This window comes from Ictidomys tridecemlineatus, chromosome 1, assembly GCF_052094955.1.
Source record: "Ictidomys tridecemlineatus isolate mIctTri1 chromosome 1, mIctTri1.hap1, whole genome shotgun sequence".
NCBI lineage: Eukaryota > Metazoa > Chordata > Mammalia > Rodentia > Sciuridae > Ictidomys > Ictidomys tridecemlineatus.
Genome location: NC_135477.1, coordinates 12,788,277 through 12,815,978, shown reverse-complemented (window position 1 = coordinate 12,815,978; position 27,702 = coordinate 12,788,277). Strand labels below are relative to the sequence as shown.

Here is a 27,702-nt window from a genome sequence, read left to right as displayed (position 1 = left end):
TCCCCTACTCAGTAAGGAAAAGTAATGAGAATCTTTTTAAAAGGCAAAGTTCCATTTTCATAGTCATGTGGGAGGAACATGCTACACATTCTATTCAGATGGATCAGCAAAGGTGCAAAGCAGGAACAAATGGCCTCTCTGTGTGAAAGGATTAAACAAATCACATGAGTTAATGAAAGCTAAAAAATCTTGCAAAAGTTTAAATACCATTTGTTCAGGAATAAAGTACACAAAGCATATAACGCTGTGGCCTGAGGAGGCAAGTGGTCACCACTGCAGGTAGGCTGTCTTCTCTAATTGTGCATGGCAGTCTGGGGAACCACAGAGGCCAAAAATGACTCTAGATCTCCTGAGCCCATGATGCTCCAGAGAGGCCCTTCACTACCATCATGTACCTTGGTCTTCAGAAACAGTGAATTCCTGTCTGCATATGTGATTTCCTTTCCCAATAATTTAGGTGTACATTATTTTCCTTATAAAAGGTTCCTCTTTCAGCCTTATTCAAAATTTAAATGTGTGGCTAAGGATTAAAAAGAACAAGCACTTCCAGATTAATTACTAGTTTGTGACAATTAGTGGGCTTAGGTATTAGCTCAGTACTTTTATTTTAAAAATAAGTAAATCAACTACAACTTTTCAAATTCAAATTAGTGAGAGAAAATGATGAAAATACTCTGGAGACATTCCTTGGTCCTACAGGAATTTTACAAAGAAAATCCCAGTGCAACGGAATGAAATTTTTAAAGTGGAGTATCCAAGATTAAAAAAGCAAGATTCTAGATCCTGGGTTTGGAACACCCACATGGAATCTCAAGGTCAACAACAGATGAACACGTTGGCCATGAGAACTTCTTTACCAAGTGTTTTTTTTTTTTTTAAGCCAATATTCTACATATTACAAGGAGGGAATAATACATTGGTCTTTAATTTTTTTCACAAGAGAAGCAACCGTCACTCTTTTATGCTTTTTACCAACTCTGTCATGATTCAGTATAAACTGGTATTCAAAAGAAAAAGGTGACCACCAGCACTGCCACAGCAGTCCCTCTAGCACTTACCGGATGGGATTGGGCGGAGGAGGGGGCAATGGTGGTGGAGGCGGAGGTGGAGGAGGGACTGAATTTTCAGACTGGTTCACCCGTTTCTGGAGTTCATCAACTGCACAGAGGCAAGCATTCAAAACAGAACAGAAGTAAGCAACCTAACATCTTTTATCCATGTAGAAGAAGAAACATGACCTCCCTCAAAATCAAGTACTTTTCACTGAGGCAAAGTTAGAAATTTCAATATGAAACTGCAGTCATTTTAAACTGTTCATTATCTAGTCTGTCACTAAGACAAGAAAGGTCTTCCATCTGGTACAACAAAATTGTACAGTCTTTCTCCTGCATATGCAACTTTAGAAAAAAATTCAAAACTAAGGGGTGGGAAGTAAGGATTGAGTAGGTTGAAGAAATATTTGTAACAATGGAGCGCATACTACTGGAACACTAAGAAATTGTTAATGCTTGACTTTAAATGTGTGTGGATCAAGAGTTACTTTTAAAGATGACATTTAGTGATGGATTTTAATAGCTGCATACTTCTCTCCTCCGCTTAATTTCCTTCAGAAACTTATTGTAAATGCGAATGTCCTTGATTTTAACCAGATTCACATTCCTAAATGCCTGTAACTCAGAAACTTTCTGCTCTTTTGAAGAGCATTCTGGAGATATAATGTATTCATTCCATTCATCCAAGTCACTAATGAGACACATTTATTAAGGACCCACAATGTAAAAGACCCCATGAATAGTGTTATTGGAGACACAGTGTTCCTGGCTTTAAGGAGCTCAATTTAAATGTATATCACAGGGCTTGAGATGCAGCTCAGTGTACAGCACTTGCCGAGCAAGCCCATGGCCCTAGGTCCATCCTCAGCACTGAAAAAAATGTTTACATACAGATGCTAATCCTGTCATATGGGTTAATGGGTGACAGATACCACGGAGTACTGTGTGCACCCAGAGGTAGCACATACTGTCCATTACTGACTTCTGCTTTCCCCTACACACTACAATAGGCAGTGTGGACCAAGCTCTCGACACCAAGAATCCTCTAGTTATTCCCTGTGCATGCCTCACTCTCTTTAAAGGGATTCTGAGATCATCAAAGACAAAAGGGCATGGTTTCTTTTCTTCTGTATATATTTTTTTATATCCTGGAGTAGGACTGAGTACACACACTACAGCAGATTCTACATAAAAGCATTTAAATTGAATTTAAATCTCTGCCACTTCCATTCATCATAAAGATGGCCTTGGTTACTCTGCTATTTGCTTTAAAGAATGGAAAAATTCTTAATTTTGGATCAATTTTTATAAAACAAATTGCAATCAATTTTCTCTGTGGATTAAAAAGCATTGAATGTTTTTAAAAGGGGAAAAAAACCTACATGGTTCTTCTGCAGATTTCAAAATTCTAGTATAAAATTAACCAAAAGTATCTGAAGCGAATATTGAAGCTGTTATAAAGTGAATAGCCCTGCCTTCTTAAATTACCCACCTTCTCACAGAGACTTAGACTTACGTTGCGTAGTAATCCAACTTGCACATTCCTGCTAAGCCTTCCAGCCCTGAATGAATAAATCCTTTGATTTAAGCATCCCCTGGTGCTTTAAAAGTTTTTCCATTTAATATATATATTGTTGCCCACTTCATTGTTAGGTGTGGCACAGGAAGTATTATTTCAGGTGTATAATTAGACACCGAAGACAAATGGGAGTATAAGCACCAAAGATGAAGGTATTATTTTTTTAAAGTTTAATTCTTTTTAAAAAGCACTCTAAAATGAACAAAATAAAGTACTTAATGAACACTCATCTCTGGAGCCCTGAGAAATGCTGACATTTTTGGTCTCCCCATGCTAATGGCATCTTTAGGTCTTAATTCTGTACGTGATGTTCACAAAGGCTCCGTGTCCCAAATTGAAGTCTAAATATTTGTGAATGACTGGATTATAGACACTATTCTGCTGAATGGTCATAGTTAGAAATGAAGGGATTGAAAAACAAATTTTGGCATTTTTCTATTCCGTACAACTATACGCCAGGTTTTGTCCTTGGCATGAGATCCACAGGTGAACAGAGAGAGAGAGGAGCCTACTCAACAAGTTTACCAGAGTGCTTTAAATTTCTGGCCTTCTCCTCAGAATTCTGGTATTTCAATTCCAGTTCCTTCTTATCTTCTTCTAGAAGCTCCAGTTGCTGTTTGAGGTTATGGATCTCTTTGTGCAGTGTCTCATTTTCTAGTTGTTCCTCTAATTCTTTGACCTGTAAATTAGAAACAAACAATGTGGTTTTAAGTTTTCCTTTGTTGACAAGTAGGGAATTTTCATGTGGCTTTACAGAAAGATTGTAACCCATCTTAAAGTCACACAAATTCTGATAATAAATCATTACCGGTTCTTTGATTTCATATAAACTTACTAAGGAGTTATATACCAAACACTTAAATTTTTAAATGTGAGTCACAAAAGTAAAATAATACCTAAAGTAGATTCATATACTTTCATGCTCATTTTCAAGGTAAAAATTCAAGTAGTAGCTAAAAAGGTCCCTGAGGATCACAATTTGGTAATAAGTTAAAAAAAAAAAAAAAGGTTAGGCATGATGGTATATGACTATAGTCCCTGCTGCTCAGGAGACTGAGACCCCATTTCAAAAAAAAAGTAAAAGAAGAGAAAAGACCCAAAGGCCTTTATGATCCAGTAATACCTCTTTGAGGAATTTAAAAAAAAAACTCAAATATACAAAAATGTACAAACAGATTCACTAAAATGTTCCTTATAGCAGCAATGAAAGGCTGGAAATTACCTGAATGTCTACCAGTCTCTCTACTGATTTATGATATCAGGATGTGTCATTAAATGTAATACTATGCAGCCATTTAAAATCATATAACTTACTATATACTGAAAGGTGAACTGAAAAAAATGAGGTTATAGAAAACTATGCATGGTATGATTCCATTTAAAACACACACATATTCATTAAATCATCTACATATAAAGTTTAGATATGTACCAAAATATGATATTCTTGGGTAATGCTAATCTTAACTTTTCTATATTTCAAAAATTTATTATTAATGACCATATGCTATTTTTATAATTGCAAAAAGAATACAGCTGTGTTTAAAAGATTTTACTGATTTTCCCAGGGAATTTTTCAAGAAGAAAGAAATATTTTAAGCCACATACATGAAAGATTATCCAAAATAAATGTTCAGTATAACTACTGTGGAAGTAGTGATTGCTACATCATTCCTAACTCTTATCTAACTTCAGCATCTCTACCTCTTCCAAAACCAATTTAGTCCTGTATTTAGTTCAAGTCTGTAGGTTGCAAGCATGTATTATATACAAAATAAACTATAAGTAGTTCAACTTTTCAGAACCAAAGGTTAAATTCCAGCACAAACTGGGCTTGGTGGCAAATTCTTATAATCCCAGCAGCTCAGGAGGCTGAGGGCAGGAGGATCTCAAGTTCAAAGCCAATCTTGGCAATTTAGCAAGACCCTGTCTCAAAATAAAAAAATAAGAAGGGCTTGGGATGTGGCTCAGTAGTTAAGCACCCCTGGGGCCCCTGGTTTCAAATTCCAGTACCAAAAAAAAAAAAAAAAAGTGTGTGTGTGCACGCATGGGCACATTCCAGTATAAGCTGAACAAACGCATTTTCTCCCTCTCTGTATTTGAAATCATGGAACAGGAAAAAAGAAATTCCTTCTCTCCCACCTGTTCCCTAGTCCTCTTTCCCTGGGGGCAATCGCTGTCACCATATGTCCACCAAGAGGTTCTCCATACATACCTAGGCCAACATTTCTTACTGAGGAAACAAAACATCAGCCAGACCTCACTACTACCTTGGGGAAAACTTGAGAAGTTCCAAGGATTACATGTCCATATTGTTGCTCAGGGAGAATTTGACAGGTGAATACAAACAGAAGCTCACAGCCTTTCCTCACTGCTAGGTACATTGTAAGTAGTATAAATATTAGTGTGATTTTCCTTAAGTAGCTCCTTTAATTTGCAAGTCTTTGTTCCACCTCATTCCTGCCCCTTCTCACCAACCACAATGACTGTCCTCTCTGTCCAGCACAAAGGTCAGCTGAAGACCTCCACTTGTGCACTGAAATAACCACAGAGGAAGACTTTTACACATATCCATTTATGCAAAGCTGCACAATCAGAAATTCTCTAAGCAAATCATTACCACTAACATGGATTTTTCTTTCTCTCCCTGTTTGAATAAGAACTATGCCCTGCAAGCTCTGTGAGATTAATACACCATCCTCATGTATGTCATCTCTAAAAACCAGTTAAGTTCTTCTCCATCCCCCCTCCCCCCTCAAAAAAAAGATTTCTAGACTATGCATCACCAGAGACATTTTTTAATCATAGCTCTTTCCCCTTGCTTCTTCAAGAATATTCTTCAATGACTGTTTTCAAGATCTTTATAAAGTCTACAAAAGTGTGCTGCAAGGCCAAATGTGGTAGTGCATGCCTGTAATCCCAGTGACTCAGAAGGCTGAGACAGGAGGATCATGAGTTCAAAGCCAGCCTCAGCAAAAGCAAGGCACTAGCAACTGAATCAGACCCTGCCTCTAAAAAAAAAATACAAGTGAAATCAGCCAATCCCAAAAATAAAAATACTGAATGTTTTCTCTGATATAAGGAGGTTGACTCATAGTGGGATTGGGAGGGAGAGCATGGGAGGAATAGATGAATTCTAGATAGGGAAGAAGGATGGGAGGGAAAAGGAGGGGGCAGGGGATTAGCAAGGATGGTGGAATGTGATGGACATCATTATACAAAGTACATGTATGATGACTTGAATTGGGTGTCAACATTCTTTATAAACAAACAGAGATACAAAAATTGTGGTATATATGTGTATTAAAAGAATTGTAATGCAAAAAAAAAAAAAAGAATAGTGCTACCTTAGATTAGGTAGAGGGAATTGAAAGGAGGGGAAGGCAGGGGATGTGGGGATATGAAAGATAGTAGAATGAAACAGACATTATTACTGTATGTATGTGACTGTATGACCAATGTGATTCTAAATATGTATACTAGAAAAATGAGAAATTATATCCCATTTATGTATGATATATCAAAGTATATAAGTGCATTATACTGTCATGTATAACTAATTAAAACAAATTTTTAAAAATTTTTAAAAATACAAAAAAAGGCTGGGGATGTGACTTAGTGGTTGAGTGCCCCAAGTTAAATCTCTGGTACCCTCTTCCAAAAAAAAAAAAAAGTGTGCTACAATTTCAATTGGGCAATAAATTAATTCGGTAGTTATTCTTTCCCAAAAGATGATTGGAAGGACTTAGTAACTAAGGTCAATATGGAACTATAAAAGACTAGACTGACTCCTTTCATTTTAATATGTCTGTGTAAGTGTGTGTGTGTGTCTCAGCCCCCATAATAAAATCTGTTACCTTTTGCTGATGCTGAATTCTCTCTTCTTCAAGTTGCTGGGTAAGTTTTGCATTTTCATCTAAAGCTTTCAAAAGCTGCTGGTCAGGGACAGAGCTCTGAAGCAAAAGGTGGCTTTGTCTCTTTAGCTTGTTTTGTTCTATGAACATCTGCAAAAGTTAATTACAAAAATATACATACCAACCAATTCCACACATGTCCTCAACTGCAACCTAAGCAACAGGAAAGTATTCAGACATCAAAGGGAAGTCCTGAATTGTATAACAGTCATGGAGGAGGTGACTGCTAAGATTTCATTTCCAACAATCCTCATATCTTCATCTGCCTCAAAGGGGAAATATATACAACAATCCTACCCCTTAACTTCTAATATTTTATTATTGCCTTAAAATACAATTACTGACATAGATAATATCGAGAATTTCTCTTGTGCCAAATACTCCACAGAGTATTTCACAGTCCTAATTTTAATCCTTACATCAACTCTGAGTTAAATACTTCTGATACAAATAGATAATCTTTAGTAAATGCTACATGATACCCATAGTTATAATCATTACATTATCTAATCCTTAGGCCAATACTGTGAAGTAGAGACTGTCATCCCATTTTACTGATAAAGCAACTGAGGATCAGAGGGGTTAAGTGACCTTCCCAAGGACACACATAAATAGCAAGACCAGGATTTAAATCCATATCTGTCTGATTTACAAGCTCAGATTCCTAACCACCTGCCTAATGCCTGCTATTTACTAGACTTAACGTTTTAAGACAATTTGTTTTCCCTTCCAGTGATGAAAGTAGTTGACAGTAGGAAGACAAGGGGAGAAGGGAATCAGTATCCTATTTGCTGAGCATTTTATAAACAACTTACACTATTATTCATCTAATTCTCACAACTTTACATGATTGAAAACATTACTTTCTATTCACCTATTATTTCTTTTCCTTAATACCATATCCAAGTTGGCCAGTGGGTGATTCCAAGCACAAAATGTTTCACAAACTCTGAAATCTCTAAACAGTAGAGTTTCACACTTTCAGATTCTTAACAGCATCTTTAAAAAAACATTTTAACTTAATGGTAAGATCTGTATGTAAAGTAACTTTCTGTACAGCACATATTCGTTTGTCCAATAACTTCCATTTATCATGTAACAGAAAAAGTCAGCGAATAAAATTCAGGACAAACAATTACTTTCTATCAACCTTCATATGGAAAGACCACAGCTTTAATGACCGATGCAAACGTTAAACTTAATCCCTGGTCAGTACTGATTTCCAAATCAAAATCCAGTTGTGAACACAGTATATTAAAATGCTCACACTGTCTTCCCATTAAATCTTCCTATGAGGAAGAAAAACTGTCTGAAGCCAGCACTCTTTGCCTGTGCAGGATTTATAAAAAGCTCACTCAACTCTGACAGTGTAATGCAAAAACCAGAACTCTGCAAAGCCAAACAGGTAAATCCACAATTATACATAGTATGTGAAATCTGCATCCTTCCACTTGACTCCTCACCTCTATAGGAGTAAGCATGAGTGTGCATGTGCACATGCGTGCAGGGCTAGGGAAGAAGGAGCCTAGAGGCTTGAAAGTCCAGAAGAGTAATCAATAGTTCATAACAGTGCCTAGAATTTTAGACCAATAGTCTAACTAAAGTAATTTATTTCTGATTACCATTACTATTATTATAATAATTTCCTTCTTATACATTTCCCCTCTTGAAAGTAATTAGCTGGGCTCCTGGGGCCCACCTCAGAAAGTGCCTCAGGCAGTCAGCAGGAGGGGCCTGCAAACAGCCACTGACCTGGGGTTTCCTTCCACCAGGTGTGTTTGAGGCCAAGCCAGCAGGGTGACCAACCAGCAGTAAAACCAAGCAGGCACAAGCTGCCCATCAAGATAGCAGGGCGACAGCTTTGGACTTGGCTCTCTCTTGGCAAAAAGGAACAGTGCTCCTCGTCCAGGCAGCGCTCTGGAAAACTGTTCACGATCGCCTGAGTACAACCACCTCAACTGCGTCATCAACACATGTGACATCGAGTCAAGGTTGTTAATAACATGAATTCCTTTTGCAAAACCTCACAATAATCCCTGAACAGTAGTGTTGTAAGAGGAAGACATATATAGAAGATTTCCTTTAATAATAAGAATAACTTGAAAAAAGTACTCAGTAGACTATCTTCTCTGAACTTCAAGATGCCTAAATAAAAAATTACAAATAACTCCTCTTCTAAAAATAAAAAATATTTCAAGAGAATTCAGTCACCAAACACTAATGAATTTGATTTTCAGCTCTGTAAGAACTTGCTGGTTCAAATCAGGAAGCTGGTTTCATTTCAGATGAATAACACTGCAGGAATAAGAATTTCTGAGAAATTTTATAAATCTTTTCAAAGAGTAATAATGAAAAAAAAAATCTTATGTTGTTAATTTAATTCATTCTTTTCAAAATAATACTCAAATATCTAAAGTATTCAGAAAGAAAAAAGAATCATGTAACAGTCTCATAGTTTACTGGGAATACAGGTAGAATAAAGCATCTGTGTCTTAGAAAAGGAAAAAACTACACTGAAGAGCAAAAAAGAATTTTTTTTTAATTATACAAAAGTCTTGTTAAAATTTCTGAATCTGTTGAAATTTTAAAAACTTAACACAGCTAAGAAAACATCTGACTTTTTGTTGAAGGGAATTGTATTTTTCAAATGAACTAGTATGAGTAGGAGTCATTATACATTTGAGAACTGATTTGTGTTTTTTACAAGTACGAATATCCCTTTTGCAATTAAAAAGATAAAATAAATAAACTTTAAAAATTGATTTCTAGGCTCGAGACTCTAAGATCCAAAAAGGCAGAGCTCATCTTGCTTTCTTCAGCATTTGATCATCACGTCAACAGCGTCTAGTGCAATCAGATCTGCTACAGGTACTAAGAACAAAATGTAAAGAGGGAGTCCCTCGTGCTAAACTAAGCCATGTGTCTCTTAGCAGCTACTGTCTGCTGAAAACCTGAAAATCTGCCAGCCATGGGCAGGGGAAAACATACTGGCTCCAGTGGAGCACTATTTTTTAAAAAAGTTTTCTTCTCACTATTCTGTAGATCAACACTATATGTTTATGCCACCAGTAACATAAGCACCAACCCTCTGGCCTTCCCTTTTCAGAGGTCCTCCTCCTCACTCCAGGCTAATACAGTGCAGCATGTTCGCTCCCCTGCTAGAGGATAAGGCCCAGCAGCTGAATGGCTGAGTAAATCATTCACTTCCAAGCTCTTGCTGTAGTCTTGCTTCTCCTATCTATCTCCTCTGCTGCTGCACCGCCTTTGAGTTTTCTTTGAGCTGCTTTGTATTATAACATCATTTTACAAACAATACATGGAAAATTGAAAATGTCTTGAGATAAGACCCTGGCATCTGGGTCAAACTCAGTCTCTCTTTTTCAGTTTTGCAATGGAGGTGTCTTTGCATTCTCCCCAGCCTCCCACCCCCTCCACTGTTTACCTGGTTGCATTATTTATTCTGCTAAAGCTTTTCCACAGGGCTCTAACACACTTCAATTCTGTTTTCCTTTCTACCAGTAATAAGAACAGTATTCACTCATCTTTCATTAAACTCTCTGAATAAAATGAATCATAATATTTCAAATCAGCGGCACTTGGAGTTAACCCTGTGTAGAGTTCATTGCTAGCACAGCTATGCTCAAGCACAGAAAAACCCCACACACAAAACCATAATCTCATTGTTGAAATATCATTCCCATAAAACCCTGTCTTCGTCTACAGCCTTGATTCCTCTCCCTCGGTCTGTTTCACACCTCCTTAGCTTTTTCCTTCACCCCAGGTTATCCACACAGATACAAAATACTTAAACAACTTGGAGATCTCACTGCAGATCAGCTCCATACCATGACTTGAACCAACTAGCGATTCCTCATTCCCCTGGAAACTATCCCCAGAGCCAGGGGACACCCAATGACTGCATATCAACAGAGTCAGAACTAGAGAAGCTCAAAGCTTATCTCTAACGTGAGAGGAAAATCATCACACTGGTGAGAGGCTGAGACGATGGAGGCACAAGATGGTGGTGTTCCACAGCCAGTGGAAGAATCAACTCACGTAGTGAGTGCAGCAGAGAGAAGCTGGAGAGAGAGGAGGATTCCGTGGTGCTGTTATCTCAGATGACAGGTGGACTCAAGCCAGACTTCTCATCACAAGTGATGGGTGCCACTAAATGCAATTCCTTCCTACCATAGAGCACTTTATAGTTTAAAAAATACTTCTTAAAAATCATGCCATTTGGTTCTAAAATCCTTTTGGTTCAGTTTATGTATCAGTATCTATTTTACAGATGGCGAAAGTGGACTCTCAAAAGAATAAGGGTTGTTCTGAGAGAATAAGACTAGTATCTGACATGGCCAGAATCTGAACCCAAACCTTCCTGCACCAACTTTGGTGAACTTGATACCATTCTATAGCTATGTCTTGACCCAGGTACTCCTTATTGCAAACTGGTAGGTTTAACCTCAAAAGGTGTTTTCCCCCTTATTTCTAACTGATACACAATAAATGTGCATATTTATGGTGTACAGTACGATAACCCAATACTTGTGTATGTGCACATGTGTATGTATGATGATTAAATCAGGGTGATTAGCATTTCCATGTCCTTAAACATTTATCATCTCTTTGTGCTGGGAATCTTCAAATGCCCCTCTTCTAGTTCTTTATGAAATATATAATAAATTGGAAACTATAGTCATCCTACTGTGCTGCAGAACCCTAGAACTCACTCTTCTTAATCTGAATGTATTCTCATTCTTTTTTTGTTTGTCATCAGCAAAGTCCCTTGAGAAACAAAAACAAAACACCAGGTCTCCGCGAAATACCCACCTCCTGTGCAAACGACTCTGCTTTCTTTCGGAGGTCCTTCTCCAGCTCCAGGTTCACTTGCATCTCCTCATACTCCTCCACTGCTAACATGGACACTTAAAAAGAGGAGGAAAAGTAAGACTGTGTGCCATACAAGTTATCAGGAACACAGACAGGAAATAGTGTGGGAAAGAGACTGAGGCCTACGGGACCCTCATCCATTCCTGCTTGGCATGTAAAATTGATAAAGGCTTTTTGGAGGGTGTCCTGGTAATATGAATCAAAGATCTATAACTATTCATATCTTTTGATTTGACAATTCCACTTCTGGGAATGCACATCCTGAAAGAATAAATCACATATACACACACAGGTACGGATGCAAGGATGCTATGTGCACTATTGCTGAAAATAATGAAATCATCTAACATCAAAGGATCAGCAAAAAATTATTATGCCACCAAAATTATAATATTGCAAACACAGAATTAGTGAATGAGAAGACATTTATGATATATATTTTAAAATAAGTGAATTTCAAAAATTAGTGCAAAATTAATTCTTCTTTTTAAGCCACAGAAAACACATCAACAGGCATGTCACAGGACAGGAAGCATATAAAAAGTCAATAAACATGTAGAAAAATGCTCACTGTTATTAGGCATCAGGAAATGCAAAGTGAAGTACTTTTCTTTACCGAAAGAAGAAGAAATTTGCAAAAATTAAAGTGTGGATATCTTGTTTGGGAAGGGTATAGAATGAGATCAGATATACTGCTAGGAGGAGTGTAAAATGACATCTATTTGCAAAATAATCTGGCCTTACACAGAGAAACTGAAGATAAAATTTTACATGTGGCATATATATTAGAGAAATAAGGAGACATGTATGAGAACTTTCATAACACATAACTTAGAATAGCAAAATACTGGAAATAACTCAAATATCTGCAAAAAGATCAATGCATAAGTGAATTCTGATAGGGTTATCTTATGGAACATTAGGTAGTAGTGAAATAAATGCCCAACGTGAATAAATCTGCAGAGGTTATAGCAAAATGATTCCGTTATAGCAAGTCCAAAAACATGCAAAATTAAACAATGTACTATTTAGGGATACATATATATTTGGCAAAACTATTAAATAAGAGAAAGAAAAAGATAAAATTCAACAGAGGGGAATAAGCAGAGAAAGATGGTTATGGGTTTGTCAGGTATTAGTAGGTAAAGAGAGATTTCCTTTACTAGTATTCTCTTCCATATATATTGTAAACATATGTAACAAAAAACTTAATGGATACATATGTTTTTTAATTAGAAGAATATATTCTATTCCTGATCATCCTGTGAGCTGCTTCCCTCTGCCACACTCTTCCACCATGATGTTCTGCCTCACCTCAAGCCCTGAGGAATGGAGCCTGCTGTCTATGGATTGAGAACTCTGAAACCGTGAGCCCTCAAATAAACATTTCCTACACACTCACACACACACACACACACAAAAAAAAAAACCCATATCCTAAAATGTCAATAGTGCTTATCTCTGGATTATAAAGCTTCCTTTTCCTAGAAAAAATTTCAATTTTCTACCAAAAAAAGTGTAACCCAATAAAAGGAATATATATGTGTGTAAACACACACACACACACGCACACACATATATATTTTTACGTTACATATAAATTTCAAGTTATGTGTGTATCTGTGTGTGTTATTTTCAAGTGTTCTCTATGTTTACAATGAAGGGAAACAGCCTTAAAGACACCCAGGGCCAGAGGACCAAATGATTCCACAGGACAGACACCTTCAAGAAGAAGGTCCTCTCAAATAAAAGTGACACGCCTTCTTTCCTACTCTTGCCATTTAATGGCCTACTTTGTTAAATAATGGCACAGACAGAATGAAGGGGACAGTAACGCCACTAGAATTAGGAATGACTCCGGTGGCACCACCCAGTTGCTTCTGGTGAGGCGCCCTGTCCTGAGCTGAGTCATGTCACTAAAATTCTTCAAAAGGCCCTCTTAATGGCTGCTTTCACTCACTTTTCCCCAGGCACTTCAGTTCTAACTGACTAAGGACGGGTTTGCTGTGTAATGACATAGTATTTCAAACTCCACTCTGTAAATCTACTGCCTCCCCAGACGAAGGGCGAATAGTCTTACTCAAGTAAAGTAATGTAAGTGGTGGTTTGTGGTGTGAATTATAGGTCCCCGAGAGCTAAATGATTTTTAAAATCTATTTAAGAAAAGAAATTTTGTGAAGAAAACAAAGAAGACTACGACTATCTGAAGCCCTGGGCAAGATAATTGACTCTTTTCTATGTCCAGAACACTATAATAAAAAGTGAATTTTCACATGTCCAGGTCCCTTTGACTTGGATTCTGAAAGAAATGAGGTTGGTCCTGGTGCTGTGTTTATTGATAGCCGCCTCTCTGCCCACACGGGGGGCTCTCTGAAGGCAGGGCTGTGTGATCCACCTCTGCAGAACCCTGTTTCCAGCGCAGAGCCTCAAGATGGCAAATTCCTCGATACATTTCTACCTACAAATGAGTCTGGACCTAAAGAAATGCTACCATCCAATGCATCTCCCACACTTAACTACCAGGTCTTTTGTTTAAAAATCCCAGCTGATAAGTGGCACGAATTGACAGCTGTCACCAATGACAATGTGGAAAGCCCTAGGTCCAAAAGACTTCCTGTTAGTGTCTCAGCTTCTAGAGTAGGAAGCCAAGTGGCTGGGGGTGGGGGTGGGAGAGAACAAGAAGCATACTGGAGTCTCTGATACGGTCTGCATGAGGTTTGTCACCCAAAGGTTCATGGTCCCCGATATGGTGGTATGAAGAAGACCCTTTAAGAGGAGGGGCTTAGCCTCAGTAATTACCTCATTGTGTCTCAGAAAGGAGCAATGTTGTTCTCACAGAGTAGGTGAATTCTCACTAGAATGGACTGTTATTAAAAGAGCAAGACTGGTCCCTTCCTCAGCTACGGCTTTCCATCTTGCCATGTGATCTTGCCCTCTCAACCTGCATTCCCACCATGATGCCATCCATCAAGCTATGACTCAACCAAAGGGGGCCCTCACCAGCACCAAACACATGCTGTGCCATGCTCTTGAACCTCTCAAACTGGGAACAATAAACATCTTTTCTTTCTCAAGTTTTCAACTTTTGGTACTTTGTTACAGCAATGAAAAATGGACTGACAGAGTCCCCTCCCTTGGAATAAACTTTCTCCATATCTGTACTTAGCATCACTCCCTTAATTGGGGACATAAGCAACAGCCCCCAGAAGACTCTTACGTTTTACAAGAGTGATATGGTCACTGTGACAATTAGAATTACATAGTTTTCCTTGGAAGTAGTCACTGGAGACATTGTCTTCTCACCATGAGACCAGGTCTGACTTTCCTGATCGTTAGTTTGTTTTTACTAATTCGTTTAAATGGTTATGAATCCTTCATGACCTGCAGCTCAGAGCCGGATTTCAGACACAGACATGAGAGCAAGCATGCATCCACTCTCTACATCAATTTATACTCTCAATTCCCCTTTGTTCCATTTCCCATCCTCATAACTTAAAATGTTATCTCTTTGCAAGTAATCACTGTAGATGTCCCAATCTTTGCACTGAGATTCACTAAATGACCTATCAAATGCATAAATGCAGAAGTGTCAGCCCAGATGACTGTGGTCCCAGGACACATGTAGGACAGATGTGGCATTTATGTCTAAAGTTGCAAAACAAGTAGTTTCTGAGCTCCTCAATGAAACCACTTTCACATGCCCCCAATGACAAAAGAGTGGGAATGAAAGAGACCCACTGCTAGGAAAACAGTCCAGGAGATTTTGGACTGTGAGAGTCTTTAGGTAAAATGACACAAAATACATGTAAACGAAACAAATGACATACGCGGTGGGTCGAGAAGAAAGACTGGAACGACATACCTCTGTTGCATTTTTCTAAGACTTTTCTCTGTTCAAGAACTTCTGAATTTAAAACAGCCTTTTCTTGTTTAACTTTATTTACCTAAAAATGTAAGATTTTGAGGGGAGAAAACACCCAACATTGTAAAACGAGACATATGGCAACGTGTGATTCTCAAATGGCTGTTCAGTTTTCAACACAAAGTTTTCAACAGGAAGCTGCAGTGCTAAGCGAGACGGTAGGCATCGCCAGCGCTGTCCCCACAGCTTCAGAGGTGGCTATTCAAGGACGATCCCTTGGTTCCTAACTCAGACAGTCATGCTGGCACCAGCACCAGTTTCGAAAGATGACCATATCCTAACCCTTTAATGCATATATTTTGTATTTTTAACACAAAAATCTAATGATGGGTCACCCAGAAAATACAATCATTTAGTCAAGAGATCCAATACTCAATGAGGGGATGAGTTTCGAACTTTGGTGACTGTTTTCCTTACACAGAATACACATGAAAATATTCTCCCCCAAACTTAAATGTCTGAAAGAACATTTGACATCCATCACCACTCAAATACATTAAGCAGGTATGTTTATGTAATCTAAAAATACTCCAAACACTATGGATTGTACTAAACTTATAAATGCAAATGGTGAGCACCAAGTTCGGGGGAGCTGGGCAGGAGTGAGAAGAGGCAGCTGGAGAGGCACCAGCTTCCTCACTCGCCAATCTGTGTGTGCTTAGCCGGGCAGCGGGTAGAGGATGCTCGTTATTGTGCTCGTTGTACCTTTTCAGATGTCTGAGACAGTCACAATAAAAATACTTTCTGAACTGTCTTCCAATGACACCTCTAGGAGGAAGGAGAGAGAATCATCAATAAATGACCCCCACTATGGTTTGGGGGGCAGAAGAATGCATTTCCTGCCCCTCTCTGGTGGTGACTCGACAAACAAGCCAGGATGAGGATCCTGAAAGCAGCCGTGAGGCCAGCAGCACCTCCAGAGAGACTGTGAACCGGCATCTTTTCCTAGAAGCCTTACTTTTGCTTTTTGTCACTATCCAACAGGAAAGTCCCTACACAAGTATAATCACCCTTCTTCCCATTCATTATAATGTCCTGCCATAGTGAAGGACAAGCAGCAGGGCTGGGAAGGCTGGTGGGCACTGCTTCCCAATCTTTTTTACATCATGGCCTTCAAGGAACTGGTGATATATGTACAGGAATGGAGGAAACTGGGGAAGGCTGCTCGCTGGTGGGATCAAACCCTGGCACGTTTGGCAGCCACCTGAAGTGCTGTTGCCCATTCACTGTGAAATTCTTGAGCTACAGAATCTGAGAACCAGAGACAAGTTAAAACCATATGGTGAAATTAGACTCTCAGCCTCGAGCAAATACAAGGCAACTGTGTGGTCCTGATCTTAAAGACACCTCAAAGGGACAATAGAAAGAGTCTCCAAATCCCTGCTTGAACCCCCTCTCACATCTACCCTATCTGCCTGTGCTGGAGGGACACAAAGGAACAGCCCCTTTAAACGGAGCCAGACCATCCCACTGGAGAAGCAAGATACTCTCTTCCTTCTTTGCCAGAAGCAATGAAGTGCGTGACCTGAAACCGCTACCATTCTTACAAATCTGCCCCATGTAAGAAAAAAAAATGGGGACAACAGGGAGCATGTCAATGCTATCTAGTATTGCGTCATTCAGCTAGGTAATGGGTACCTGAGCGTTCAATGACCATGCTTCCTAACCCTTTTTGTATGTCTGAAATGGGGCAAAGGAGAAGATCAAAATTGTTACACAGTTCTTATATCAAAAATTAGCTAGCAATACCAAGTGTTTGATAGAGCCAATCCCAAAAAAAGACTTTTGGTTTGAAGACACATAAGGCCTTGCCTTTCAGGCCTAAGATACATACTTCTTCAATTACTTCTACAAGTTTGCTCTTCAGATTTTCCAACTCAATGGCTAATATCTTCTTTTCCTCCTGAACAGATACAATTTGATCTCGAAGTTCTGCATTTTTAAAGGAAAAAAAAGAAAAAGGTTTAAAAAATAAATAAATCAAACATATTCAAAAGAACTGAAAATGCCAGCCCTACGGCTTATGATCAAGGTTATTTGGCAAAAAGAAGGAAAATAAAAAAGCAAAGGACAATGGGAATCTCACCTGCATGCCCCACCCCAAACACTCCTGGTTCTATACCAGGCAATTTCACCATGTTAAATGTACCAAAGTGAGTTTTCTTTGCAATTGATCAAATCCAAATTTGAGAAAACTATCCAGCAATTGGGAAGTTAAATTTCTTCGGCTTATGCTTAATGCACCATACTAATTTCTTTTTTATTTCATAAAGACCATGGCTCTTGTCACAACACAGTATAAACAAAAAATTGGGCAGTTAATAATTTGGAGATTTTGATTTGAAGGAAAAAAGTCCTGACTTCCTGCCAATTTATAGACCATAAGCATCATTCCAACTAACTCAAAAATGTAAAGAAGGGTTAATTTTAGTAACTTTCTCTCCAGAGTTGTGGGTGCTTTATTTCTTAATTTATTTCTACTTTTTATTATTGTGATGTAATGATAAATGTTACTAGAATGCAAATATTAGCAACTTTAAGTACAAAAGCTTCTGATGTTAAAAGTTACCTCTGCCACTCAAATGTTTAAAAATACACATGGATTAGCACAGATTACTTAAGTTTTTATCCAGGCCTACTGTTTTGCCTCTTGTTTTTAATTGCTTTTAATTTCTTATCCTTCTCTGAGGGCAGTAAGAAACCTGCTATGTGGTTATTTAAAAATTGCATTAAACTTTGTACGTGGACCCAGCTTGAAGAAGTTCTCAGTGATTTGATTCTAAATCACCTTCTCCACTGGCTGGCTAACTACCAAGGAAGAACATGAGACCATATTGCTCAAGACCTAAAGAAAGGAGAATAATGAACAAAAGGAAATCCTTTAAACCTCCTCTCCCTCTCAGCCAGCATCAACTCTATTTTGTCTTGGGTTAAGAGGCTGAAGAGTCAGGTAAAGCCAGGTAAACCCTTCCATGTTTCTACCTGTACCTGAAATTTTATCTACCAAATAAACAAAAGAGTAGTACTTCTGAATGTGTACCAGGTTAAAATGCTCTGATAGTCATTAAGCCAGAAACTGCTTTGTGACATCTTTAACAAAAACAATGTGTGTGTGTGTATACACATATTATATACATATACATATATGTATATATGTACATTTATAAACATAAATAAAATTAATTTGCACTGAAGAGAAGTCTCCTATGATCTTGACTCTATGGCACTATTTGCTAGCCAACACAGTTGTTTAATACTGAGTATGCTTTTAGCTCATCGCTTAAATCAGATATTCTTAGAAGGCAGAGACTAAGTAATTTAAGGAGGAATCCAACACAGAACTAAACTGAAAGGGAATATTAACTAAACACATAGACACACACATATCTTTTGGTGCTAGGAATGGGATCGGGGCATCTAGTGCGCTAAGCTCATACTCTACCACTGAGTCAAACCCCAGCCTCAGAGAAATGAATTTCTATCTTGCATAACACATCTAAAATTCTCTTAACACCCAGCCCATACTCTTACGGATGTGGTCTAACTGGCTGTTTCTGGAGACAACACTCTCAAAGGTGTCAAATTCCAAACAAGAAAGCCACCCATAAAGCATAAGTGCTATACCCTGTGATTCTCAAATAGCCTCTAGGGGTGGGCCTGAGGCATCAGTGGTTTTTTTTTTAAGTTAACTATTTAGCATTTTACAGCTTCTCACGTGGCTCCAACATGCAGTCAGGGAGATGGAAGCCTGCTCCGTAGTGAGCAGGGTCCCACCTTTGATCTGCCTCTGACACTGCACTGACACACAGGTCTCCGCAGCTCCGTCTGTGTCCCCAGCAGGGTCCTCCTCGTCAATGTTTATCTCCTCGGTTATGACATCTGGTCCCAGCTTGGCCATGTACAACATGCTGATCCTTTTCAGTGTTTTATTTTCTTTATTTAGCTAAGAAAAAATGCAAACATAGTTATTTTAACAGCAGTCAAATAATTATCTTGGGTTTTTAAACAATAGACAAATTAAGCAGGTTTTTGTCTTGCATATTCACAACAGTCACAGCAGGACACAGGATTAGCAGATTCACTAAACAAGGTTGTGTTCACACGTTTTAATATTAGATATGTTACTTTAAGTAAGAACTGGTACCTGGATTACAGCCAGCAGCAAGTGGAAATGCTAGTCATGACCAAGAGGAAATACATATAAGGAATTAAAACACCAGTATTTCTAGTTATTAATAGTCTTAATATACATTCTTTATTTAAAGTAAATTTTCATCTTGATGCTGTACTGAAAACACCTCTTAAGTGTCTGCTTGCTTAAGTCCTTTCTTTTCTGGACATTTCCACTCATCTCCAGTGAGCATGTGATTTCTGTGGGAAGACCATACATCCCCAAAGCCTTCCCCAGCCATTAGCCACAGCTAGTAAGTCCAGAGATGAGACACGTGACCCAAGTTTGGCCAATCAGATCTCTTTTCTAGGAATTTGGAGGCTGGAATAGAAATGAGTTTCCCTGTGTCTGGACATAACAGAGGCTGGCAACCACACTCTACTACTGACCTGAGGAAGGGAGAAATGCAGTGTGTTGCAAAGGTGAAAATGAAGCTGATATGGAGAGAGAGGCAGAGAAAAGCAAGGAGAGAGGGTTCCCCAAGCCCCAGTCCACTCCCAAACTGCTCCTGACTCACAATTGGGATTCTCCAATATTTGTCTCTAACAAGTTCCCATATCTCTTTTCTTGCTTGAGCTTGTTCAAGATGTGTTTCTACTACCTGTACACAGAATTTTAATAAACCACAATACAAGAAAATTCAAGGTAGTTCCTGTTATCTCTTCAAAAAGAGTTCTAATTCACAGCAGTAAAAAAGAATCCTAATTTGTTAATGTATTTGTTATTCCTTAATAAAGAATAAGCAGGTTTGAGTTTAATAACTGACACTGGAAATAAATGAACATAATGTCACTGGGATGCTAGTTTATCTTCTTTATTGTAAACTTGACACCAGAACAAGAAGTTTAGTATGATACACATCTGTCTTCAGCCCATTTGTGATCATAATTTGGCCCTTCTGGGTTTCTCACAGCTCACTTCAGTCTGGAAGATCTGATTCTTATCCCAATAATTCAGAACAAAGTGCCATGGTCTGGAGCCCAGGAGGTTTCCCTAACTTCCCTGAGGAATCAGGAAGAATCTCTTAGAAAAAGCTATAAAAATTCCATGGATTCTTCCAGGGAAGACCCAGAAGCTCTACTCAGGGAATTCCTTTTTCCCAGTCCCTAGTCCCTATCTTCCCATGTTACTCTACGGGATCAGGGATAAGAGATGAGGCCCATAAGCCCCCAACCCCTCTTCCTTAAGATGGAAATTTTAGGAGATGCTGTCGTGGGTCCTGTGAACTAAGAATGCTACAGCTCAGCCTTCCAAGAGGCTCAAGGAATCTTGTCAATTCTTATACTATGACATCTTTTCTGAGTGTGAAACATCAATTTAAGAAGAAATTTTTTAAAATGAAGACAAATTATAACTCTGCCTTCTAATATTTAAACAAATGACTCCCATCCCTGCACATTACAATCTCTGGAGAACAACAGATTCATGTAAAGAAAAAAAAAAAACCCTTAAAAATGCGCTGTAACTTATCCAAGTCTCTGACCACACGGCCAGCATAGTACTGTTTCAGACTCAGTGAATCAACACTGAGCATCACGGATGCAGACTGATGGGATGCCTTAGCACACACGTCTCGAGAACTAATGTAATCCTTCAGTGTCTCATTTCTCATCAGCAAACTAAGGATAAAAACGGTTTCTATCCCCAATATGAAGATCAAATGAGATATTACAGATCAGGTTAGAGTTCAGTAAGTGGTTTAGCTACATCTACTAAAAAAGGAGGCTTAGTTTTAATTTTTCTTTGAAAAATCATTTATCAGCTAGTTTTCTTCAAATAAGGTGTGCATCTATACATTTTCTTCTTCCAGGATATTCATTAAAATGCTGATTTTTGCCATGTGGTACTTAATATATTTCTTCCCAGACCATCACAGTACTACTTGGTAACCTGAGAGTTAACAGTTCTACTCTCAAAAGAGCTTCAAGCCTCTATCAAACCAGGCACTCAAATCCATCAGCTACGGGTCATCTGTAATACAACTACTCAGTAGTCATTAGCTTGAGGGAAAAACTCAACCACATAGCATCCTAAGTCTTCTCTCAAACACCATTTTCATATTTTGAAAGAAGAAATACAAGATTTGCAATGCCTGATGTCTTATGAACATTTTTGAGAAGTCTGTACTCACTGATTTTGGCTAAGCAATTTCACTGCAGCTACTCATCAAGTTACAGATTAACGGCACACTGCCTGTTGCGTGGAATCCTTGTAAGTCATGACCCCCCCCCACCAAATGAACCTATTACTGTATTCAAATTTAAATAGTTTTTATATTGTCATAGTTCAGTGAATATTTAAAGAAACAAAGTAAGCAAATTAAATGGCTTTGAATTTTCTGACTTAAAATAATTGGTATACATTTATCAGTTTAGCTTCCACATTTTAGCAAACTATCCACACTTTTTTTAAGAAAATTATGAGGTCAAATTACATTGTAAGAATTAAATATTCCATTTGCCATTTATCTGAAGGCAAAAGTTTAGGAAAATAATTAACTTATAGAAAATTCTCTGCTCAGAAAATGGAGTCTACTTTCAAAAAATGAGAATTGATACTGAAACAGAATGTTCTATTATCACTTAGTGTCACACATAAAATGAAGCTTCCAAATTCTGCTTTCATATCTGCTGAGCATGTCTATAGATTAATAGGTTAATCTATTACTTAATGCTGGATTAATTCTGCTTCTTGATTTGTTTTTCACTCCATTCCCTATGAATTCACATCGCACCCTCAGAAACAAACTACATGTCCATTTTCAAGAAGGCTTCTTAGGATAGGAAACAAGTGGTGTAAGTTAAAAATCCAAGATGCAAGAATGACCTTAGGGATTAGGCAAGAGTGGTTTCTAAGTGGAGACAGCACTGGATACCTGGCAGCTTTCCAACATACACACGCCTGGACCATGCTCCTGGACCAAGGGGATCTGGAGAATGCCTAAGATGACAACCTTGGTCCACACAGACACTCAGAACATTTGGACTATATGGCTCAGAGAGGCAAATTCTCTTACCAAAGGCTACCTGTTTAATAAAGGTGGGCCATAAACTCTGCCAATCCTGAGAGGTGACCAGTGTCTATAATCCAACTGGAATTAATGTTAAGAATAAGAGAGAGTATAGAGGCTATCTGTAGGCCCCAGAAGAGTCACAGCGGCTACTCTGCTCTGTATATAATTTTTTTTCCTCTGCCTATTTCAAAAGAGATAAAGGAAATGGTAGGAGAATTCTTACACCATCGTGGACTGGGGAGCTCCGGTGCTGTGGCCCAGAGTAAAAGGAAGTAGGAGCACCCAAGCTCTTGGTGTTTTCAAACCAAGGGCCTTGGTTGCTATGCATCCTTCAGACAAATAACAGGAGAGAAGTCACACACACACAAATTTATGTTCTTAGTTAAGTTCTGATTGAATATCTTATGAATTCTAATGCAGTGTCGTTATGCAAACAATTAAGCAAATACCTCTCGCAAGCACACTGCTAATGCACACAAATTAAATTTATTTATTTATTTATTTATTGGTGGTAGGATTTCAGTCACATCCAAAGAAATACTCCCGAGGTGGTGGATGTTGGGAGGTTGGGGGTGGAAAAGAAACACAACCAGCATTACTAATGAAATTTGGTTGAAAATTGCTGTAATCCATTTTCTGATGAAGTGGTTCAGATGCATTTTACCCAACCCAAAATACATAAGACAGAGATAAAAACATTCTTTAATAATAATGTACTTCTGATGAGACAGAATATAGAAAATTACACACTTGGTAAATTCATCAGCTAGAGGCAATCAGCAGAGCACTGAGGTCACCTTTTGCATGCCCTCGCTTTGCTCTCACAAATAATCACCTGAAATGTAAGGCTGGAGGCTGGCTTTCCCATCAGTCCCAGCAGGGCCCACTCACTGCTCTTTCATGTAACACCTGGTTAGTTTTAAACTTGGTTAGCACTGAACCAAATGCAGAGATGGAAAGTCCAACACATTAACAGACTACTCCGGAACCCTGGTCCCAGGCAAAAAAAGCACAACTGTGGAAATACACACAGGCAAACCCTCCTTTTACAATCAAAACCACCTCTGCATCGAGGCAAATATTTACATAATCCCATTCCAGGATTCTGAGACCCGCATCCCTCTCTTCACCCTCAGAATAGGGAGATGAGTGACTGCAGTACTGGCAGAGCCAAACAGGGCAGAAGCCGCTCCCCAGCAAAACAAGCTGAAATCTGAAAACTCAAGAAATATCCCTACCTTGAAGAGAGACTCACCTTTGTGGCCAGAGCTTCAGCGCTTTCTCGACAAGTCTTCTCAATTTCAAGATGGTTCTGCATGAAATTAACTTCCTCTATAACCATGTGAGAAACTAGGAATGAGGGGGAAAAAGTCTCAGCATTCAAGGATTAGTCAGCTATTCCAGAAGCCCACGCATCGTCCCATGATTACGAATACTTCAATTCTTTCTCTGGCTGGCCTTTAGCCATTATCAAGAAAAGTTTTTAAGAAGCTGCCCTGACTTAACTTAGTTCATATTTGAACACAGAAAGAAAAAAAGAACACAACAAAGAACAGGCACTACTCTAACATACATTTAGGAGGTTTATAAAGCATATATTTTCTATGTGGCTATGGACACTACAGACATGTCGGCTAATTTAAATAAAAGATTCTCCCACAAATGAACAGCAGCAAGATGTCTTTCTTAGAAGAATATAACATGTGGATCTAATAAAGAAAATTAGGTAATAAGAAGTAAAATGAAAATAAATCTTAAGTTGACTGACATAACTATGTGGCAGCTTAACTAAGAGTTGTAATATTACTCTGTAAGAGTGACAAGCCAGTCACTGTTATTTCAAACTCCAGAGCACAGAAGCATAGCACTGAGATTTATGTAGCATGTGATGAAAACAGGGGTTTAAATTGTTTCTATCATAGGCTATCAGTAGGAATAAGGGAAAAAAATCAAATTTTACTTGATTTTTTTTACCAACATTTAAGAAACTGTTTTAGATTTTTGAGTAGTTGGTTTATGCAAATTGAGATTTAAAGGTACAGAGTCATTTAGAACTTGGATTATATTTTGAGGCTCAAGATCAACTAAGAAAATGCCAATTCCACTCACCCACATTTCTTGTTAAAAGAAAATCCCCAGAACCTTACACCTAACTGTAGACATGTATATTTATTGACATTTGTTTGACTTTAAAAAAAAAATTAAAGGACCCAAATGTGAAACTCAACAAAGTTAGGCAAAAAGCTCTGGGCTCACATAACACAAAGAGAGATTACTTTTGCTTCATTTAAGCTTAATTAACCTGCAATTATGATTAAACTCAGAGGGAAAAAAATTCTCTCCAAATTAAATACAAAAAATGTATTACTTCCTAAGTCTGTCCAAAGTTCTTATTATGTTAATATTCAAATTCATAAAGCAGCACTAAATGGCCAGAAACATCTCTAACCTTGACATTTTTTCAGGGGTAATAATAATCTGCCGCAAATGCAGGCCAACCAAAAACCACTTAACTAATTAGTAGTTGCAGTCACCGAGAAAAACATGAATCAACACTGTTATTACAAGTGGCACATTTGAGTGGCATCTAATTATGACTTGATGAGCACGATACTTGCATTATCAACATTACTACTGCATCCCATCAGGGCCTAAAAGCTGCTGATGGCATTGACTTCGAGAAACTCCCACTCAATGGTACAGCAGCACCCAACAATCGGCTTGGCAGGGGCCCCCCTCACTAAATGACACGTTAAGCGTAATTACTGGTAGACATTGTAAATAAACAGGATTGGAAGTGAAAATTGTACCAAGTGCATAAGACACAATCTGACACATTGGAAGTGGCAGCCTTAATTGAGAGTTTCTTTGACTGCTCAAGATCATTTCAACTGCATTTCTCAGAGGACAGTGATTATAACTGTGGAGACAGACGGCATAATGGTATCAGCACTGCTGACAGAGCAGTGAATTAAATTGTATCTGCTGTGGTGTGAAAGCCTTGATGAGAGGTACAGATGCCTTAGTGGTCTTATCATTACAACACAATGGTCATGTTGTCATCAACCTTTCTGGCTCCAATTGAAAAGAAATGATTGTGTGTTGAAGCTCCCCCACACCACCCCCCTTGTCCTCTTCTATCTCTTGTTCTGAATAGAACCAATTTTCAGAGAGCTATGAAATCACGCAATAGGTCCTAAAATGCAGCTGCTTGGCATACAAACGGGTCCCCATTAAACTGGAATCACACACAATATGTGTTTATGCCAGAAGAACAAATAGAAGCTGAACACAGGCCAAGTTTATTCACACACACAAAGCCCATGTAGCTCTTCATCAATATAATTGCCTTTTATATTGTAGTTTAAATAATAGGCTCTATTATTTCCTTAAAATCCTAATATTCCTGGCATTTTATCACTATGTTTACAAGGTAGGTTCTTCAAAAATGTGAAGGAAAGAGAAAAGAAACCTATACAATTTTTACAACATCAAATATTACTTTGAATTTTTAGCCTTAACTACTTGACATCTTCTGCCACAATCTGGTATTTCTACTCTCATAACAAAAACATAAACACTCTGCATTTTTCATAGGAATTTGACTTTTTATTCAATAACATTCTTGCTCATGAAAGAGTAAGAAAAATCATTCCACAGTATTGAGGTTTAGGCCTAGCAAAAGGGGGCGGGGGGGGGCATTTATTTTCTAAGTATTTTGTAAAAGCTGCGCTGTGATTTAACTTGATAGACTTGGCCAAGGAGTACCTGCCCACATTTTTTCCAAGGCTGATGTGGTAGACTCCATCAGGTGGGGTCTTCATTTCTTCCTCAAAGAGGGAAGAGTAGGAATTCTTCATTGTGCTATGATTTTTAGTTTAAGAAATTATCCCAATGCTAAATTAGATAACTCACTAACCAACTTCCTGGGTTCCAAAGGGAAGAATACTTTAAAGGCCATTTATATTTTTAGAAAAGCAGGACTCCATTTCCAAATGCAAAAGTCAGGTCACATGATATAAAGCAGAAATAGTCTTAATACAGAAATTTATGTGTATACTTTCAAAGAATGAAAGTTTTTAAAACCTTTAGCTGTCTATTTTTATGGTCCTGAAGTAGGTCTTCTTCCTAACATCCATGATCTACAGCTACCATACCTATGCCATTGCACATTTTAATGAAATAAGGTTTTAAAAAGATAAACTCTAAGAGAACTTAATACTGCAGTTATGCTTTAAAGAAAAAAAACTAATCTTTTAAGGAGTCCATAGTAAAATAGGTAGTGAGGAAATATTAAAATGACATAGTTACTGGCATCAGTTGTAAAGTAAGAGGTCAGTAGTAAGAGGGCCTGTGTACACAGAGAAAACATGATCAGCCAGGCTGACAACTGTTGACGCTGGACCATGGACATTTGAGGGTTCATTGAACTATTTTCTCAGTTTTGAAAAACTCTGAAATTTTTTAAAATAAAAAAAGGCCCTAAGAACTCAATAGTATAACTAAAAGCACATAAACTGTTATTTCCACCAGTCTAGCTGGATTAGCAAAGTTGGTCTTTCCTCATCTGTGACCTCAAAGCACTCTCACCTTTATGCCACCCACAGGACATGTCACATTGCAGGGAAACGGGGTGGCTTTGTTTTAATTTTTGCTCTTGTCTTCCACTAACTGTGACCATTAAAAGAGGGATTTTTGTTTCACGTGTGTCTGGTCCTTTTGAATCCAGCATGATGCTATGTACAAAGGACGTGCTCCTATTTGTGGGGAGGATGGAGTTCATCGTGAATACCCTCTTACAAGAACGTTCCCTGTAGTGGAGAAATGCTTAGGCAACAACTATCATCACCATTTGCTGAGCCAGATTATGTGTCCAGCCTCATGCTAAACCCTTTATACCTGTTCCCCTACAAATCCTCACAATGATCCTACAAAGTAGGTTTCATCACAGTAGTTTTATATCTGACAACATCAAGGCCTCCTAGTTGTTTGGGAGGCTGAGGAGAGAGGATCTCTTGAGCTCATGAGTTTGACATATGCCAAATCACAGAGTTCTACCAGGAAAAGCCAGGCCAAATTCACTCCCAAGGTGACTCCACTTTTTCACTATCCATTCTAGTTCATTATAGTTAAAGGCATCATTTTAACTACAAGGCGTTGT

At 38.3% G+C, this 27,702-nt stretch overlaps 1 protein-coding gene across 7 annotated transcripts in view; it reads right to left on the bottom strand.

Annotated features, from left to right (window-relative positions):
• Positions 1-27,702, bottom strand: part of Shtn1 (shootin 1) — a 99,509-nt gene that overhangs the window by 43,221 nt on the left and 28,586 nt on the right. For 6 of the 7 annotated variants that reach the window (XR_013436659.1, XR_013436700.1, XM_078043794.1 and 3 more), the window contains exons 4-11: positions 23,797-23,891; positions 19,132-19,300; positions 17,192-17,289; positions 15,298-15,379; positions 11,376-11,470; positions 6,489-6,635; positions 3,157-3,310; positions 1,059-1,158 (exon numbers count right to left, since the gene is read on the bottom strand). Coding sequence is in view for 5 of the 7 variants with exons in the window: in XM_078043654.1 (XP_077899780.1) it covers positions 1,059-1,158; positions 3,157-3,310; positions 6,489-6,635; positions 11,376-11,470; positions 15,298-15,379; positions 17,192-17,289; positions 19,132-19,300; positions 23,797-23,891 (940 nt within the window). In the remaining 2 variants the exon portion in view is untranslated. The remainder of the gene's footprint in view (positions 1-1,058; positions 1,159-3,156; positions 3,311-6,488; positions 6,636-11,375; positions 11,471-15,297; positions 15,380-17,191; positions 17,290-19,131; positions 19,301-23,796; positions 23,892-27,702) is intronic. The other variant, XM_078043739.1, reaches the window with a different exon arrangement.